Consider the following 18,923-nt stretch of genomic DNA (forward strand, 5'->3'; position numbering starts at 1 on the left):
ATTAATGGGAGGGGAGGCCCCTGGTTCTGTGGTGGTTTGATGCTCCAGGGTAGGAGGATGCTGGAGTGGTGGGGCGGGAGTGGGTGGGGGTTGGGGGAGCATTCTCATAGAGGCAAAGGGGAGGGGGGAGGGGGGAACGGGATTGGGGGATTATGGAGGGGTAATCAGGAAGGGGGGATATCATTTGAGATGTAAACAAATGGAATGATTAATAAAAATAAAGTAAAATAAAATTTACAAGATAAAAATTGAGACAAGAAAAAACAGAAAGAAAGGAAGAAAATGAAATATACTAACAGAATGATGGAGTATACTAAATAACTTGCAGGCTTTGTGAAAAAAGCCATTCTGAGACAGCCTATTTAGGTAATGGTCTCACCAACAGGAGATCTTCTGCTGCTGCTGTTATAACTGATGACTTAGGACTGTGGTTCTGTGCCATCAAGGAAGGAGCATGCTTCTCCCTGCTACTGTTTCTTGGTCTGGCAGAATAAAGGTTCTCACTATGTCTTTTAGACAGCAGCTAGTTTTACGTTTCGAAAGGGTCATAGTTCTATCCTTTCCCCAAAGCATCCTGGGTGATCAGGAGAACTTCAATATTGGCGCTGCATGGAGGTGAAGGTCTTACTGTAAAAGTTATCTGCAAGCCGGGCGTGGTGACGCACGCCTTTAATCCCAGCATTTGGGAGGCAGGGGCAGGCGGATTTCTGAGTTTGAGGCCAGCCTGGTCTACAAAGTGAGTTCCAGGACAGCCAGGGCTACACAGAGAAACCCTGTCTCGAAAAACCAAAAAAAAAAAAAAAAAAAGTTATCCGCAGGTCGCCGTTTCCTCATTTGTTGAGGTATCAGAAACCCCTCCCCTACATCGGCTGTTTTGCCTGGAGTGCATAGTTTAGTAATCCTGGAGACTACTATGTCTGGTTTTACCCCTTAATGACCTTTTCTGAGGTGTTTATGTTTATGGTATATCTTTATCTCTAGGTATAACACGATTATCCCGTTCCTACAGTTGGTGAATTGATGAACCCATGAGCTTCATCTGTAGTCATGGCAACGAAATAAACCAATAGTGACAGCAAGGTCTACAGAAATGGAAACAGGGTTGGGCTTTTAATTCCCACTTGTAGAAAGCACGAGGGGAGGACCACCGGACTCTCGCCCACCATTCCCTCCTCTCACCCACCATTCCCTCCTGCATGTGCTCCTGGAAGATGCTAGGGTGTATGGGGGTGGAGGGTTAACTGACATTAGGTCTCTATAAAGTTGTCAACCATGACTCAGCAGGATTTCTTGGTGACTCGGCTGTTTTGTAAAGCCCAGGCCGCTCACCGGTTCATCAGGTCACCGGTTATCGGTTACTTTGGTCTGTTGGTGGTGCTTTATCTTAGCTCATAGGAACTAAGAATTGGCATTCGAACATCAGAATACCGGAAGGAAGCATGTGTGTGTGGGAAATAATGGATGGAGAAGTCTCAAATCTGATGAAATGTATCTGTACGGGCATCCAAGAAGTTCAGTGAAACCCAAACAGAATAAGGACAGAGAAACACACCCAGTCACAGTACATGCCAACTTCTAAGAAACCAGCCACTAGGGGGAGATCTTGTTCGGTGTGCTGGCTCATGCCTTGAGTCCCAGTACTCAGGAGGCAGAGGCAGGTGGGTTTCTGAGTTTGAGGATAGCCTGGTGTACATAGAGAGCTCTAGACACGTCAGAGCTATACACTGTGACCCTCAACAGAAAAAAACCTTAAAAAACACCTAGATAGCAGCTGGAAAGATGGCTCAGGAGTTTAAGAGTCATTCCCGATTTTCCTGAGGACCCGAGTTTAGTTTCCAGCATTTATATCGGGTGTCTCACAACTGTAACTCGGCTCCTGGATAGCCAACGCTCTCTCTTCTGGCCTCTGTTTGTGCACCCCACCACTCCCACCCTGTAAACCTTTAAAACAGCCGTATATAAAAACTATATTAAAAATGGAAATGGAAACAGCCTTCTTGTTTTTTTTTTTTTAAAGAAAGAAATGTTCTTAAGGTCAAGCAGCCTCTGCTGCTGAGTGGGCGCACGGCTGGCTCGCAGAGGTAGGGCCACTGGCTGGAAATGTTTGCTTTGTTCTGTCTAAAATATTAGGCTACAAATTCTGTTCTAAAAATTCTTTTTTTATGTTCCAATGGCCAGGCGCTCTATTTGTCTAACAGAGTCTAGAAATATAAATAAAGTAACTAACATAAGATATAATGTTGAAGACATCCAGGAAAGAATATTCCAGTCACAACCAGCTCCTCTCATGGAGGTACAGCATGCGTGTTACTTTAGCCTCAACATAATGACAACTGCAGCCCTCATCCTTTACTTATTCCTTTTTCTCAGAGCCGAGGCTAGCCTGGGACTCTTCAGACTATGTAGCAGAGGATAGCCCTGAACTCATGAACGTCCTGCTCTTATTTCCCAGGCGCCGGGATTATAGGAGGGAGCTACCGTGTTCTGTTCCCTCTCGAGACTGAAGTGAGGGCTTCGTATTGCTAAGCGAGCCTCCTGGCAACACTCCCTCTCCCCGTGAAGTAGGCTGTTCATGTTTCAGCCCAGTGACCGGGTGCATGACATACCTGTTTGGAAGGTGGTGGCTGCCAAAGGTTGTACTTCCCCCAGGTCCCACGAACAACCTCAGCCCTTCTTCTGCAACACATAATTGGAAAGTTTGCTAAGCGCACAGTTGCCAGACCACTCTCAAATAATACGCATATTGTAGTGACCCGAATTTTACATTCATTAAGTGTATCAGAGTTTATAAGAGACAATTGCAAAGCCAGCCTAACTAACAGTTCTTTCTCACCGACCTCCCCAAAGCTCTTTTCCTTTTAATGGTTAATGACAGCTCTTTCTACAATTTTTCAGGAGGTTTAATTATTTCTATTTCCAGCCAGTTATACAACAAAACAGTCAACTGTTAAGTGTTCTCTGTTCTCACCAGCATGAGTAATTGCACCTTTCAAGTCGGTGGCAGATAAAATTTCAGTTTCTGTGGAAATTGCTGGGAGAGACTGCACAATTCTATTCACGACTGGTTTCAAGACCACCACGCTGCAAACCCCCACCCCCCCATGGGTCATGGAGCCAGCACTCGTGAAATGCATGGACAGGAAAGCTTTCTTTAAAATTGATCTCTGCTTCTCTGGACCCATACCATTTCTAGGGGTTGAACCCAGGGCCTCATACATTCTGGGAATTTGCTGTACTACTGAACTACACCACCTCCAATTGACTCCTTCACTGAGGTTCGCTCTTTTTCCAGGATCACCAGCCTTTGTCAGAGACAAGCTACAAAACTACCATTGCTTTTGTGGACATGGAATTGCGTTCACCCGTCTGCAGCAGTAGCCCAACCACATGGCCCTACAGTGGTGGGCCACAGCGCCTGTATGCACATCCGTTCTTCGCATACCTTCTGCACTGGAGTCGAGGCTGAAGTCCTGACTCTGTAGGATTTTCTCCACGATGTCATCAGCATCCACTCTGGTGTCATCAACCCGCTTCAGCTGCGACTCAACAGAATCTTGCTTCACTGGACATCTGTGAAGAGAGCCACAGCTGAGTCTCCTCCTTTTGTATTGATGATGTCATGAGAATAAAGATGCTTTGTAACATAACAACATCACGTGGGAGGGTAACGGCATCACATGGGAGGGTAATGGCATCATGGGGGAGGGTAACGGCATCACGGGGGAGGGTAATGACATCACGGGGGAGGGTAATGACATCACGTGGGAGGATAACGGCATCACGGGGGAGGGTAATGACATCATGGGGGAGGGTAATGACATCACGTGGGAGGGTACCTGGCGAGTTTCTCGGAAGCTTCCTCTTCCTTAGCGGTGGTGGTGGTGGCGGTGGCGGCAGCAGCGGTGGGGTCTGGACTTGGTTCAGCTGTGATTGGCTCAGTCTCGTCACATGGCTCGAGAATGCTTTCAATCCCCGTTGACGTGCTTCCCACTGAGGTATTTCTCCTGTGGCAGAACTCGGAGAAACTGGATGACCGGGAGTGACATGTGCTATAGCCTGCCAGAGGAAAAATCACTTCGGATATACTGCCAATGATCAAACACACACACACACACACACACTACAATCTAACCTTTTCTTTCTGTAGGTGTGTACAGGTTCACAGGAATGCATGCACACGTGTGTGCAGATGCACGTGGGTGGACGTGTGCACAGAGGCCAGTTGTTGATCTGGTATTCTCCTCTGTCACTGGCCATCTTGTGCTTTGAGACACTGAGCCTTGACCTTGCTGTTTTAGCTACAGTAGTCCCTGACATCCTTCTGTCTTTATCTTCCCAGCCCTTAGGTTGCAGGTATGAACTGTCCATGTCGGACTTTTATGTGAGTGATGGTGACCGAACTCAGGATCTCATGCTTGCATGGCAACCATTTTTACTGAGTCATCTACCATCTCTGAGATGTAATTTCTTTATCCCACGACAATAACCGTTCCACTATAGTAGTTCCAAGTGTATTATTGGATTTTATTTTGTCTGGAGACAGGCACTTGCTGTACAGCAAGCAGAGGCTGGCCTTGAACTTGCCATCCTTCTATCTCAGCCTCCCCATTGCTAGGATAGCAGCTGTGTGTCACCACACCTGGCTTCACATCCCTTTAGAACAGTGGTTCTCAACCTTCATAATGCTGCGACCCTTTAATACCGCTCCTCATGTTGTGGTGATCCCTAAGCATAAAGTTATTTCATTGCTACTTCATAAGTCTAATTTTGCAATTGTTATGGATCATAATGTAAATATCTGATATGCAGGAGATCTGATAATGTGACCCCTAAAGGGGTCATGACCTATTGACTGAGAGCCACTGCTTTAGAAGAACAAGGCACTGAATCCCACCGAGGGTCTACCTGATACTTTGGACTGCTGGCTTGCATAGCTTGATGTTCTAGAGTGTCCCCAGGCACCAAGTTCATCTGGAACAGAGGCACTCTTTGCTGAAAGATCTGCAATAAGTCACAACTCGGTGTTACTATTGCCAGCAAGTCAACTTGTATTCTAACTTGTAGATTTTATTACTTCGCAAATTCATAATCAAGGAAAATAAATGATAACATGATAGTCCTTCAAATTGGCACAATGAAAACAGCTACATCGCAAGAAATGAAAGAATACTTAAATATCTTAGTTCATTGGAAAATTAGGGTACTTTCATCATGTCTACTAGCAGTGTGTTTTAAAACCATTAGTTCTTTTTCCTCAACATTTCTCTAATAAATCAGGCTTATTCTTATAATTCTCAGGAAAATGCTGGACTTTGGTGTCATTTCCCTATCTATCTATCTATCTATCTATCTATCTATCTATCTATCTATCTATCTATCTATCTCTATCTATAAGACATAGTTTCATCTATCTATCTATCTATCTATCTATCTATCTATCTATCTATCTATCTATCTATCTACACAGTTCACACTCAGCTGTTACTCCAGTTCCAGGGGACCCAACACTCTCTTTTGGCCTCTACAGGCATGCACATGGTGAACAGATATATACATAGGCAAAACACCCACACACTAAAAAAGATAAGATGATAAGTAAACTTTGAAAAATAAAGTGACAAAAGGAACAGGATAGTACCTAGTTTTTGATGTACTATTTGGGAGCACAAACTGTTCCTAGTAGCTCCCTGATCACCTGCATAGTCTAGATAGCAATTACGCACTGGCGGTACCAGCCATCCTCCACAGACAACAGAGCTGTTAGTGTTTAGTATTAGTGTAAAACACTTGGAAACAAGAACTGTTGTTAACGTGGGAACTGAAGGGAAGCACTTGAGTGACAGTTACCACAGTAGCAGGTCTGTCACTGAACAGCTGCACAGCTGGGCCAGCAGATGCTGTCAAACATGCAAGCTGCAGGTCCTCTGCAAAGGCTTCTCATGTCCGGACAGACTGCAAGGGTCCCAAGTGTTTATCTCGACAGCAGTCCCAAACCCAAAGATCAGCTCCAATGGAGCCCTCTCAGGGTGACTGTAGAGATTCCCGTACACCCAGAGGGTCTACCCCAGTGTCTGGCTCAGATCTCAGTCATCTGTCTTCTGGTTCCCAAAATGTATTCTACATAAAAATGTATTAAGCTCTTATCAAATCAGTTGTCCCTGGTGTAGACGAAACAAACACTGGGGCTACAGAGTATGAGGCAAAACACATGCAGGCAAAATACCGTGTGCACAGCATCAACCGAAAAGAAGATACTAAAGGCCCCAAAGGCCAGTGCACCTGACACCACATGGAGGAGACCTCGTAGAGGAGGCTAGCCCAGGATCTGCCAATGTAGGAGCCTCTCAGCTAGCTGAGCGGGGACTGGCATAGGGCACAACAAGCCTTGTTGGTAGAGAAGCAAATGGTGAAGTTGGCATACAGAGCGGCGGGGAGATGACTGACAGGAAAGAGGCTGAAGGCACAGGAAGATGCCGGCTGTGAAGACCTGTCTGGGAGCTGAATGAAGTCATAACCTTAAGCAAGGGCATGACACTGCAGTCTGTACTGGGTAAAGATCACTTTAGTACATGGATAAGCAGGATGGGCTGAAGAGAGAAGGTTTTCATTATAATCCAGCTAAGAGTGCGAGGTGTTTAGCACAGATGCCCAGAGTCAGGTACCGAGCAGAAACTTGTGCCAGGTTGCCTGACCAGAAGGAAGAGTTTAGGCGAATTTACACTGGCATGTGGAATTGGAGGACGATTGGTACTCATCACATGCTGACCTGTCCCTAGCCTTGTGCTGGGATAGGAGGCCCTGATCACGGAGAACCCAGAGCCTGGCTGGGGAGAAAGATGAGCATGTGGATTTCAGTAGGATATGTGACATGAAGGAGACCTTCCCCGAGACGTTGGAAACATGTATTTGTAAATTGCATTTCTGAGACAGTTGAATCCAGGGGTACAGATTACATTGCTCAGAAAACTAAGAGGGGACGGAACTCCTGTGGAATAGCAACACTGGAGAGGAGGCTGAAGAAGACAGGGAAGGTTTTATGCCTTAGTATCTGTTTTGAAGGACTGGGGACTAAAGCCAGGTCCTCAAGCACACAGCGAAGGACCCAGCGACAGCCGTGGGACCTTAAGGAAGTTTCTTTTTAATTTTTTGTTATTATTTGAGAATTTCATACATGCACATGATGTGTTTTGATCAAATTCGCCACTATTCCTTCCTCTCCAATTCTTCTCGTACTTCTCTCTCTCTCTCTTCCCTCACTTAATGTGCTGTGTTCTTAAACTCAGGGAACCCACTTAGTGCTGCCCCTGTGTGTGTGAGTTGTAGGACCATTTACCGGAGCCTCTCAGGGACTACACTCCTGAAGAAAACTTTCTCTCCCTCCCCTCAATTACCAACAGTAATTACCAACAAATTCTTAGCTTTAAAAAAATCACTATGGTTATTTATTTACTTATTTATTTGAGCGTGTGTGTATGTGCGTGTGTGTGTGCCATACAGCATACAAATGGAGGTCAGATGACAACTAGCTAAGTAGCAAGAGGGTCCTGGGGATTGAACTCATGTCTTCAGAATTGGCAGCAAGCAACTTTAACAACCAGAGGATCTTGCTGGCTCAAGGAATCCCTAAGAAGCTAGAAGAGGAAAGGACATGAAGGTAGGAGACAAGGGAAGAGAAGGCTTCAAGAAAGAATTAGTGGCTGAGTCATGGGAACAGGAAAAGTGTCCACAGGCTTTGGCAATCAGGTAACCGTAGACATCTAGACAGAGCACAAACCAGACTGCAGTCGAGTTTAACTACCAATGGGCAGTGCAATGTTAACTCGCTGGAAGTCTGACTAAGGGTCACCTAACTGGGCCTGTCTGTGGGGTTTAGCTGAGGAGTGAAAACCTACCCCATGTGTGAGCAGAACCGTTTCCTGTACTGAGGCCCTGGGCTGAGTGAAGAGGAGGAGGAACCCGCTGTTATCAACACCAGCACTTATCTTAGTGTTTCCCGACTGCAGGTGCAATGTGACTGGATGCCTCCCCTCCCACTGTGGCTTCCCCACAGCCACAGGCTGCACCCCTGGAACTGTGAGCTCAAATCTCCTGCAAGTTCTCTTGTCACAGCAACAGGAAAAGTAACAGAGGCAAGCAGGCTTGGTTTCTAGAAGTTTGTCTACATATATACTGTGATGCGTGTATCAAATGTGTATTCTCTTGGTGATACTTCTCCATGGCTGTCTGTCTGCTTGTCTGTCTGTCTATCTACCCAACACTGGGACCTCAGAAGATAGAGGAGGATGGAAGAGTACTAGGCTTACTTTATATTTTCTCAGTATAAACAACAGTTCAGGATGTTTAAGCGCTGAAGGGAGGAGTTACTGGAAAGATTGGCAGTATCCATACGATTAGTCGATTTGCAATCACTTGTAAGAAACTGCATCACTGCACATTTGCAAAGGTAGTGAAAATGTCAATCCTAGCACTTCACTTTTCTTTCCTCTCTCTCCAACAATACATTCTGCTCCCATCATTTGGGAGATAGAAGAAGACTCCCATGTCCTTTTCCTGCAGCAGGGTTGGCATCTTGCCCACCCTGCTTTTAGCAACTATGGTAGATTCTACCTTAGTTGGAAATTTGTCTGGGGAAGTGGATCTCACTTTGTAAACCAGGCTGTCCTTGAACTCACAGAGATTTGCCTGCCTCTGTCTCCTGAGTGCTGGGATTAAAGGTGTGCACCGCCATTGAGAAATAGATCTTAAAGTTGTGCTAAGTACCATGCACCTTGAAACCATTATAAAGTTTCAAGGCACCAACTTGGATCTACCAAAGCCCCAAATTGGCTGCTTCGCTAAGGCAGAACTGACAGGTGAATAGAACTGAAAAATAGTAGATTATCTAAGGGAGTGAGCAGTCCTGTTCTTATACTGAACTCAGTCCAAGACTTGAACTCAGATCATCAGACTTGGCCGCAAGCACCCTGCCACACTGAGCCATCTTGCCAGCCCCTCAGGGTTCAGACTGTTCTTTTGGAAATAAAATAGTACTGTTTTTCAGAAATTGAAAGATCAGGATGCTATATACCCATACCTGCTATTCCAAGATGTACTTTGAGGGTCTCGCCACCTTTCCTGTCCTCTTCCAGAGACTCAGATTCCCCAGCGATTGGTATTGACATGGATGTGGAAGGAGGCCTGTAAATAGATATTCTAAGGATCAGAGCTTGAACCGTGTGTGAGTCTGAAGGTTCGAATTACTGTTAGAGACTCACTGTGTAGTCAGCATCTGGCCTTAGTAAGCTCTTTATTAGGATATCCTTACTAAGTAATCTATAAGTATCTTTTAGAACCTTAAAACCTGTATAATAAATGTGGGAAATATTTTTATATAAAGATATTATTTTTATTTATGTTCATGTGTGTATGTACACACATGTGCAGGTCTTACAGAGACCAAAAGAGGGTGTTGGGTCCTCTGGAATAGGAAGAATACTGTCTCACTGCACTGTAAAGAGAGAGAACCCAATATAGTGCTACAGCCCTGTATTCAGCACTTAGGCGGTTGAGGCAGGAGGACCAGATTATCCTAGGACATGTAGCAAGCTGGGTACCAACCTGGGGTACATGAGGCCCTGTCTGAAGGCCAAAGCAAATCATTCAATAGCACCTTTGGATCAAAGCTCAAACCCCGAGGATGACACTCACAGCTCTTCATGGTCTGACTTGGACCAACCTCTTTAATAGTTGTATTTTAATTTTTGTTGTAATATTTTAGGGATTTTGTGGGGACAGGGCATAAAACTTGCTCAATAGCTGTGGCTGACTTGGTAACCTGTATGTAGCTCAGACTAGCTTTGAATTTATGAAAATTCTCCTGTCTCAGTTTTCTGAATGCTAGGATTACATACATATAGGCTTGTACTACCATGCCCTGCTGAGTTATAGGTTTACATAACACGAAAAAACTTGGTAACAAATCCATTGAATATTTCACAGGAATGAATATATATGTGTGTATATATATATATATATATATATATATATATATATATATATATATATATATACATATATGTGTGTGTGTGTATGTTTCACACAAAGAATGGGGCCTACAATGACAGTCATAAATCACTAGTGACCTTACTGTGCCTCAAAAATAATTCTTCTTTTCTTCTCCTCCTCCTCCTTTTGGTTTTTCAAGACAGGGTTTCTCTGTGTAGTCCTGACTGTCCTGGAACTCACTTTGTAGACCAGGCTGGCCTCGAACTCAGAAATCTGCCTGCCTCTGCCTCCCAAGTGCTGGGATTAAAGGCATGCACCACCACCACCTGGCATGCCTCAATTCTTAAATGTCAGTTGTCTTCCCATCCATAGGCGATTACAGCCACAACACATCTAACACTCTCTTACATTTCCTGTTCAGCTATCTTCAAAAATCAGGAGCCATTTCTGCTGAGTGCTCTAAGTCAGGGGCAGCTAGCATTCAGACAGAGCAAGCTGACCACAGCAGGGGGTGGGGGGTGGAGGTGGGGACTGTTGGTACAGCAGACTGAGAATCTGAAATCTTAGCTAGGCTGCTGCAGCTCTGTTGCCCAGGGCAACACAGTTTCAGTGTGTTGGTTCCATTCTATTACTTCTTTTGTTCAAAAAATGTTTTATATTCTTTGTCAGGATTCCTTGATATAGCATGGTTGCAGAGCAAAGAAATGGGGATTATTTTAGTTTTATAGTGATGTTTAGAGTCTGTGAAAAGTGACCTTCTAACAAGACATCATTCTATCCTGGATATCCCACAAATATTCCGTGTACCATTACAATGCCTGGTGTATGTGCAAATTGATTTTTCTTCTTGGAGTGTCTCTCCTCACCTTCCACACTTAATACATTCTTATTCATCATCACAGCTTAGCCCAGTGCAGCCCCCTCAGGGAGGACTTTCTGGCTTTCAAGAATCAGCGGCGATTAGTGGCTCTCCACTGCTCTCTACCCCTGTAGTATTGTGTGCTGTGTGCACATCTCCCAGGCGTCCAGCAGAGCAGGGCCTGCATCTCGCCAGGCCCTCTGGTTCCACACAGACATACTTGGCCAAGACAATGGCTCTGTCTTAGCTTCCTCCTACATAAGATAAGGATCGCACCGGGATGTTTTACAGATTCCTTTTTTAGATGTGGGTCTCACTGTGTCTTACATCTGAGCTCTGAGTTGTTCCTCCCGGGGCCTCTCAGGAGAGAAAACATTAACTCATGAGTCGGTCACACAGTCTACCTCTTCCACTGTCATTCCACGGCTCCCTCTCACGGCTCTTTTCTACCTTGCTTCATAAACTAGGGCAATCTTTTTCACCTGAAACCTCCGTAGCTTTTTATCCTATTCAGAAGGTAAGTGGGGCCATCTGAGTGGCTCACAAGATGACCATCTGACCTCACCTCCTGTTACCAAGCTCTTCGCTCCCTCTGCTCTAGATATGTTGGTCTCCAGGCAGTTACTTGAGCATACTGGGTACAGGCCCCCTCAAGGCTTTTGTCCATATTCCCTCCACCCTGAATACTCTTTCCTCAAATATCTGTGTCCCACCTCCTTCAGGTTTCTACTCAAATGTCATCTCATCCAGGAAAGCCTCCCCTGATACTCCATATAAGACAGCACCAGCTCCTTAGGGCATCACCAGCTCTGCTCCTCTCCCCCGCCCCCCATCAGAGCATCCATTCCCAGGATCGGTTCTGTGCTTATTGCTTCTTGGTTGTTTCTTTGAGTATAAGGTCTACGATGGGAGAACGCAGTCTCTTTTGCTCACTGCAGGTTAGAATGCAATCCCACACACATTACCAGGCGTTTGTTGAAGAAGTAAGAAAACAGAAAGCAAACTAAAACTGTCGTTTGTCTAATTCCTCCTTATACCTGAAACCCCCAAGATGGGGAAAGATCTCTTAACTTGTATCATTTTGAGAGTGGCTTACTTGATACCAGGGGACAGTCACTTCTATGAAGTTCAGGCCAGCCTACTATGAAAGGAACCATTTACCTACAAAAGTGCTTCAATTTGTATCATGCTTTCAGAGAAAACAGTCCATTTACTGGTCATCAACTTACGTTTTAAAACACGGGTCACCAGACATCAGCTGCATACTGATCAAAACCTAAACAAGAGAGCAACACATGTCAGTTACGGACAATTTCTCCAGAAGCCAGCTTCTGCTAATAGGTGTTTCTCCCACAACGCCTAGTCTAACGTTTTCTATCCAGAAAGCATTATATGAAATAAGTGTGTAATGAGGTGTACCCAGGATTCAATTACTGCTTTATGTAGAGATGGATTAAAAATGATCTTTGGTGTCCAAAACCTTGTGATTCTAAAACTCTTGTTGAAAATGTAAGAATGAAAAGCACTTCCCTGGTAATAATCCCTCCTGAACGTGTGGCTGGGTCTGGGTTGTCTGTGTTTACTCCAGACTCCTGTGCGGATAAGCCCGCCCTCCTGCTCCACAGGATGAGGCTTCATGGGATAGCTGCTCCAGGCTCTAAGGGGCAGAGAGCTTCTGGTCTTTGCACCAGCTTTGGGCTGGAGCGAAATCCTTGCTGTTTCCTTTTGAGATGTTGATATTCCCTGGATGTTGAGTAACTTCTAAGAATCAACCACAGGACAATCTTATTTATTCTGAGCGGCCTCGGACTGAGTCTGCATCAGAGTGTGGCCTTGAACCTCTCCTTTTCCTCCATACTGGTGCTGCCTCAATCCCAGGCATGCCCCACCACACCCAGTTTATATGGTGGTGAGGACTGAGCCCAGGGCTTCTTGCATGCTAGGCAAACATTCTACCAACCAGACCGTATTCCCAACCCGAAATTCACATTCTAACGCGAGTGATAATAGTGATGATGGTATTCACAATGATAATGACTTGAGAATCTATTTTGTTTTGGGTCTTAGAGAGTGTTTCGGTATTCCAGGCTACCCTTGAACAAGCCAAGGATAATCTCGAATTTATGATCCTTGTGCCTCAGCCTCCCGAGTGCTGGGATTACACACATACTTGGCTTGAGTGAGGAATCTATGTTCCAGATATAAACTTTGTGTTCTATATACTTCATCTCATTTCATCTTCAACAACTCCATGAGAAAGTAACATTGTCTTTTTGTGACCATAGGGATGAGGGGATATTTTCTGAATCACAGAACTGGCACAGGGCAGAACCCAGGACCACACATACTGGGGTCAGAGTCCAGGACACTTAGAGACTACTGCATGCTTCCCAGCTAATGGTTGACATGTGTCTTCTACAACCTCATTTCATTCACACCTCTTTACCCAACCCAGGACGTCCACTCCTGCCCCTTTCTTATTTGATTTTGTCCTTAAGACTCAGACTTATCCTGTTGTCCTGACTTTCTTATTGCCTCTTCTTTCATACGGTCCTTCATTCTGGTTCCCAACTCTATAGGACAGCACCGTGTCTATCTGAATGTCTTAGGATGAAAGGAATTGTATGGGGGAGTCATCAGAGAAGTGGGAGGGTGCTGGGAGGTGGGAGGCCGAGGTTCGTTCTTGAGATACGGTACACGTCAACTCTCTCTTTATATATTGACAAGGAGAGGTCATTAAAGGGACAGATGACTAATAGAATGGATGAGCCAAGGAGAAAAGAAAATTCTTGATTATGCCTGTGTGGATTCTAGAGTCCAAGAGGAAGCACTGATGTCTAACGGGAAGAGGGTCGTGTCAGCCATCGTAACCACAGGCAAGGCAACAGTCATGCACTGTAACAGAGTGGAGAGACTGGTAAAAGAATAAGCTCTATGCTGGGATGACGAGGGGATACACATTTAATGAGTTCTATCTTTCCAATAAAGGAGGAGCTGAGCGGAGCTAAAACACGGGGAATGAAAATACACTGGGAAAAAAGGCAGAGTATGGGTGCCAGCTGGAGGTGAGCCTGATTTCAGTAATGCTGACTTGGCCGTGTGACCTCCAGCAATGTTCAGCAGCAGGACACAGACTCAGGGAGGACACACAGTCAAACCGGGTAGAGCTGGAGATACCCGGGGTCAGCAAAGGGCAAAGGAACCCGAGTGTTAGTTTAAGTGGGATAATCATGAACTATGCACTCTGGGCTACAGATGGGGAAGTGGAAGTAAGTGAGGGATTGACCGATCATGAGAAAGGGGTAGGGATGGAGACACCAGTTGTGTGAGTAGACGGGAAGGGCTGGGGACATAGGAGATGTTGGTAGGAGAGGGGAACCTTCCTAAAACTAGGCAGCAACTTCAGTGTGGGGGAGATGACTGGATGGCTAAAGCACCTATCACAGAGAGGAGGTCACACACCCTGAAAGCAGTGCTGTTCAGCGAGGAGTTATGTGCCTTTTTTTCTTTTCCAGAAAGGGTTTTGCTGTGTAGCCCTAGCTATCCTGAACCTCAATACATAGCCCAGGCTGGCCTCAAACTCACAGAGATCCACCTGCCTCTGCCTCCCAAGTGCTGGGATTAAAGGCATTCACCATCACCACCTGGTGGGCTATATGCTTTTTAATGTGAGGCATATATGAGAAAGGCTGGTTTTAGTAACTTGTTTGGGGTCATTCAGAACCAACAGTATGGTCAGTGGGTTCTGTGAACAGGGGTTGGAGGACATGGGAATGGGAAAAGGTCACCAAACACATCAGACCTGCATGCTGAGCTCAGCTCTGACACTAACTGCTTCTTTACTCTATCTCTCTCTCTCTCTCTCTCTCTCTCTCTCTTGATGTATATTAGTAGTGGGGGTATGTAAGTAAATATATAAGTATATAAGTAGTAGTAGTCTTTAGACACACATAACTAGCTGCCTTCAGGGATACCAGAAGAGAATATCAGATCTCATTACAGATGGTTGTGTACCACCATGTGGTTGCTGGGAATTGAACTCAGGACCTCTGGAAGAGCAGTCAGTGATCTTATCCATGGAGCCATCTCTCCACCAGCCCCTAACTGCTTCTCTTACAGAAGGCACCTCACGGTCTGAGTCTCACCTCTGTTATAAATCAGGGATAAAAACTGTTCCCCATTTATCTAGACCTGCCAATCTCATGGGGTATGTGCAAGTGACAACAAAATCAAATAGACTTCAAGTTCCTAGCATGATGCTTTTCTAATGTCCTCTTTCCCAACCTTGGTTTTTGAGACAGGGTCTCATGTATCTAAGGTTGGCCTTGAACCCCTGGTCTTCCCTGTCTCCACCCCCAGAGTACTGGAATTATAGGGGTGTACCACCACGACTGACATTTCCTCATCTTTTTTCTTTTAAAATAATTTCCCTCTCCATATCAACTGTCCGTCCTGCATTTCCTAAAGCTGCTGTGTGTGCAACGGAGGACTACCTATAAGAACCAGTTCACGAATTTCTATATTGCCAGAGGTAGAGGTTCACTGGAAACAGCTTAAACTGTAAGTATAAAGTGATTCTCCACTATAGCAACTTTGGAATTAAAACCACTTGGTTTTTACCCATCTATCTTTCTTCTCATTAGGTAACTTATTAATTCAGCAAAATATAGTGGAAAAAGATGCTCATAGGTACAAGCTACTTTCTGAATATTTTCCCAATGGATCTCACACAATCCTTCCATCAACCTTAGGAAGCGCCCATTCTCTGTGATTACCTGTTGAGACCTGGAGAAATAAGACCCATGAGTGAGGTTGCCGGTCATTTTCACTAGTTACAAGAGAACCCAAGGCCCTATGAATGCATCACAGCTTCTTTGGAAGTTCTCTTGAGGTGTGTGTGTGTGTGTGTGTGTATGTGTGTGTGTGTATGCATGCATGCAGCGTGGGGGAATGTCTGTGTAAGTGCACGAGCCTATGCATATACAAACCCCAGAGGAGTGCATCAGAATTCCTCCCGTCACTTTCAGCCTTATTCTTCTGTGGCAAGGTCTCTCCCTGAACCCAGAGTGTGCATTTCATAGCTATGCTGATGACCAACAAGCACTAACATCCTTCCTGTCTCCACCCCCCACAGCACGTAATGACAGGTATGACTGAAACCACCCCTGCCTTCTTACATGCACTGGGTCTGAACTTAACCCTTCATGGTTGTGTAGCGAGTACCTTAAACTACTAAGTCGTTTTTCTGACCTTGATACCTATCTATATTTAAGCCATGTGTTTAATCGTCATGGTCCTTCTCAGCAAGCGCTTCTGTGGCAGTGGTGGTGTATTTATTTGTTCACAGCACTGATGAGAAACACACTGGACCGTAAAGATGGTCATTACTTTTCACCACTTCTATGGTGTGGAAGGGTCTTTCCCTAGTGGTGTGGTGGCTTATGACCTCAGGATGGATTCCCTTCGTATCGATGGCAACAGATGCCCGTGTTTAGTGCGAGGCAGTCTCTTATCGGCATGTAGATCTCGAAGAAGAGTGCTTACTTTAAGGATGGAATTGTCCTGTCTTGTATTTTTGGTATCATAGCCTTCCAGTAAACAGCGGCGGGTGGTATTTCCTGATCCAGCAAACTCTGCCAGGTTTAGATCTGCAAAGCCCAGCTATGAAAAGAAAGAGAATCATATTAATAGCCTATCTAGGATGCTCTGGCATATCTCCTTAAAACAGACGGCCAGCCCGTGAGTTTTCCCAGCCCTTCCGGTTCTTTGCTGTTTTGCTGCTACCTGCTTTAGCATTTACTTCACGCGGGCCCTTAATATACTTGCTTGTTAATAAAAGTCTGTTCCCTATTCTATCCATCTTTTACCATGGGTTTGATGTGCTGGGCTAAAGACATTTCTGTACACATGAAAATAAACATGTAACTGTGATAGTCCCACTAAGGCCTGTCAGACAAGCACTCACTGACAGGAGCACCGACTCTCATGCCACACGGTGGGAGCTAACAAGCAGTTGTGCTCAGGTGCAGCTACCCACAAGCTCTCAGACTCCAGTTCTGGATCCTACTCTATGCTGGGGCCCGTGGTTACAGGGTACAAAGTTCTCATTGTCCACACACTCACGAGAGGACTCCAGCGAAGCTCGTCCCTTCTTCAGCAGGGACACCTTTTCCACTCGGGCCTTGCTAACGATCTCCAGCTGAGTCTCTCTCTGGAAATTTCTTCTTCCCATGCTCACAATCCTGTCCCACCTCTATCCTCTCTGCTGCTACCCGGCTCAGTCTAAACTTGTCTGCCTCCACATTGCTACCCAGAGATGCCACCTTCAGCCATTATCAAAGCTTGCTCTAGTTTTCCCTGTGACGTTGCTTAACCCAGACTCAAGTGTACCCCTCTGTCATTGTTATCTTAGCAGTCTACTTCTACATAACTAAGTGTACACAATTTTGATGAACAAAGTGTGCATATCTCTACACACATGCAGTAAACTACACCAGATGTTTCAAATATTGCTGAGGTTGCTTGTGTCAAGGATTTCTGTGTGTATAATGTATGTATACATATATGTCTACGTAGGTACGCACATCCAACAGTGAACGTACAGAGGTCAGAGGACAACCTCAGGCTTTGGACTTTACCTTCTACCACCTGATGAGGCAGGGTCTCTGCTGTTTGCCACTGTGCTATGCCTGGCAGGTCCGCTAGCCTGCAGGGATTTTCTTGTCTCCACTTTCCCATCTCACTGTAGCACAGCTGTGTGCTATGGTGCTTGGTTTTGGGGCTCTAGATTCGAGTTCTTACACTTGTGCAGCAAGAACGTTCCCCATGAGCCATCTCCCTAGACCCACTTTCAGGGTCATGCAATGGGAAGGTTTTAGTTGCACACTGGATCACTAGTTCACTGGTTTTGAACTGGTATACAGAGAGTAAAGAGTAAGAGCCTAGAGAATCGTGTAAGCCCTCAATACAGCAAACCAGGCGCACTTCAAGACACAGGCAACAGCTGCTTAACTTACACATGGTTAGTCTGGTCTTACTGCCTCTTAGTGAAGAAAAGGCCAGGGTAGGTCCATGCAAAGCAACACTTGTGTGAGCATGTGAAGACACGTGTAACTTACTTGATCATCTATTGCCTACGTCTCTCCCCTTCAAAGCTCCAGGGCTTCTTCCCGCTCTTGTCCTTCTGGCTGGCCTTGCTGCCTATTTCACTTGGAAACTAAGGGTGACCGAGAGCACTAATCATCCTTCCAGAAGCTCGTTCTGACAGCCACAGCCACTCAACTGCCTGCACCTGGGCCTCTGCTACCTTCCCATTCAGATACCTTAGATGACGTGGCTGTGCTCCTGAGGCCTCTTGCTTTCTGTGTTTATTCTGTAGTTTCTCCTGCTCTTTGGCACTCTAATTTACCCCTCCCCACTAGATCATTCATTCCCACCAGCACACAAACATGCTGGGTCCTCTCCTATCATAAGGAACAAACTGAGACTTGTCCCACATCTCTCTGTATTACTGGATCACTTTTCAGTTCATCCTCCATCGAAACAAAAGCAAAGAAAAACCACAAGAACAACCCTTCTTGAAAGAGTTGCCTATGTTATCTCTGACCATCTGGATAAATTAACTTCCCCCTTCCCTCCTCACCCCTTACCTCTGCTGGCCATAAAGTGTCATAGTCAACTCAATGCCATTAACGCTCTTGAACTCACTCTCTTAGACAATCTAATACTTTCCAGTTCTATTCACATGAAGGTTCCAATGCTAATAAAGGAGTCTTAAATAAAGACTATCTGCCCATAACTTGCCATCTATGGTTCCAATACTGTTTATATGGTCACTAAGGGTCTCTGCTATGAATCTGTGGCATTTTAACCTTAGACTTCTCGGCATCTACAACAGTGAGAACTAAATGTATTTTGTTTAAGTCATCCAGTGTGCTGTACTTCAGTGTAGTGGCAAGACCCAAGCAAGACAGTCGCTCTTAAGAAAGCAACCTTTTATGTGCTAGTCTTATCTAGACCCTGGAGAATAGTGAGGTAAATGAAAAATATTCTGTCTTCAAAGAACTCACATTATACACAT

The 18,923-nt window shown here is 45.3% G+C and overlaps 2 protein-coding genes across 2 annotated transcripts in view; one reads left to right on the forward strand and one right to left on the reverse strand.

Moving 5' to 3' along the window:
* Henmt1 (HEN1 methyltransferase homolog 1 (Arabidopsis)) overlaps positions 1 to 3,647 on the forward strand; it is a 40,432-nt gene extending 36,785 nt beyond the window's left edge. The window contains exon 9 of the transcript XR_003954369.1: positions 3,293 to 3,647. The gene's annotated coding sequence lies outside the window, so the exon portion shown is untranslated. The remainder of the gene's footprint in view (positions 1 to 3,292) is intronic.
* Positions 1 to 18,923, reverse strand: part of Fam102b (family with sequence similarity 102, member B) — a 56,611-nt gene that overhangs the window by 5,242 nt on the left and 32,446 nt on the right. The window contains exons 4-10 of the mRNA NM_001163567.1: positions 16,388 to 16,504; positions 12,073 to 12,119; positions 9,074 to 9,177; positions 4,906 to 5,001; positions 3,837 to 4,056; positions 3,443 to 3,570; positions 2,607 to 2,676 (exon numbers count right to left, since the gene is read on the reverse strand). Coding sequence (NP_001157039.1) covers positions 2,607 to 2,676; positions 3,443 to 3,570; positions 3,837 to 4,056; positions 4,906 to 5,001; positions 9,074 to 9,177; positions 12,073 to 12,119; positions 16,388 to 16,504 — 782 coding nt within the window. The remainder of the gene's footprint in view (positions 1 to 2,606; positions 2,677 to 3,442; positions 3,571 to 3,836; positions 4,057 to 4,905; positions 5,002 to 9,073; positions 9,178 to 12,072; positions 12,120 to 16,387; positions 16,505 to 18,923) is intronic.

Source organism: Mus musculus, chromosome 3, assembly GCF_000001635.26.
Source record: "Mus musculus strain C57BL/6J chromosome 3, GRCm38.p6 C57BL/6J".
NCBI classification, from domain to species: domain Eukaryota; kingdom Metazoa; phylum Chordata; class Mammalia; order Rodentia; family Muridae; genus Mus; species Mus musculus.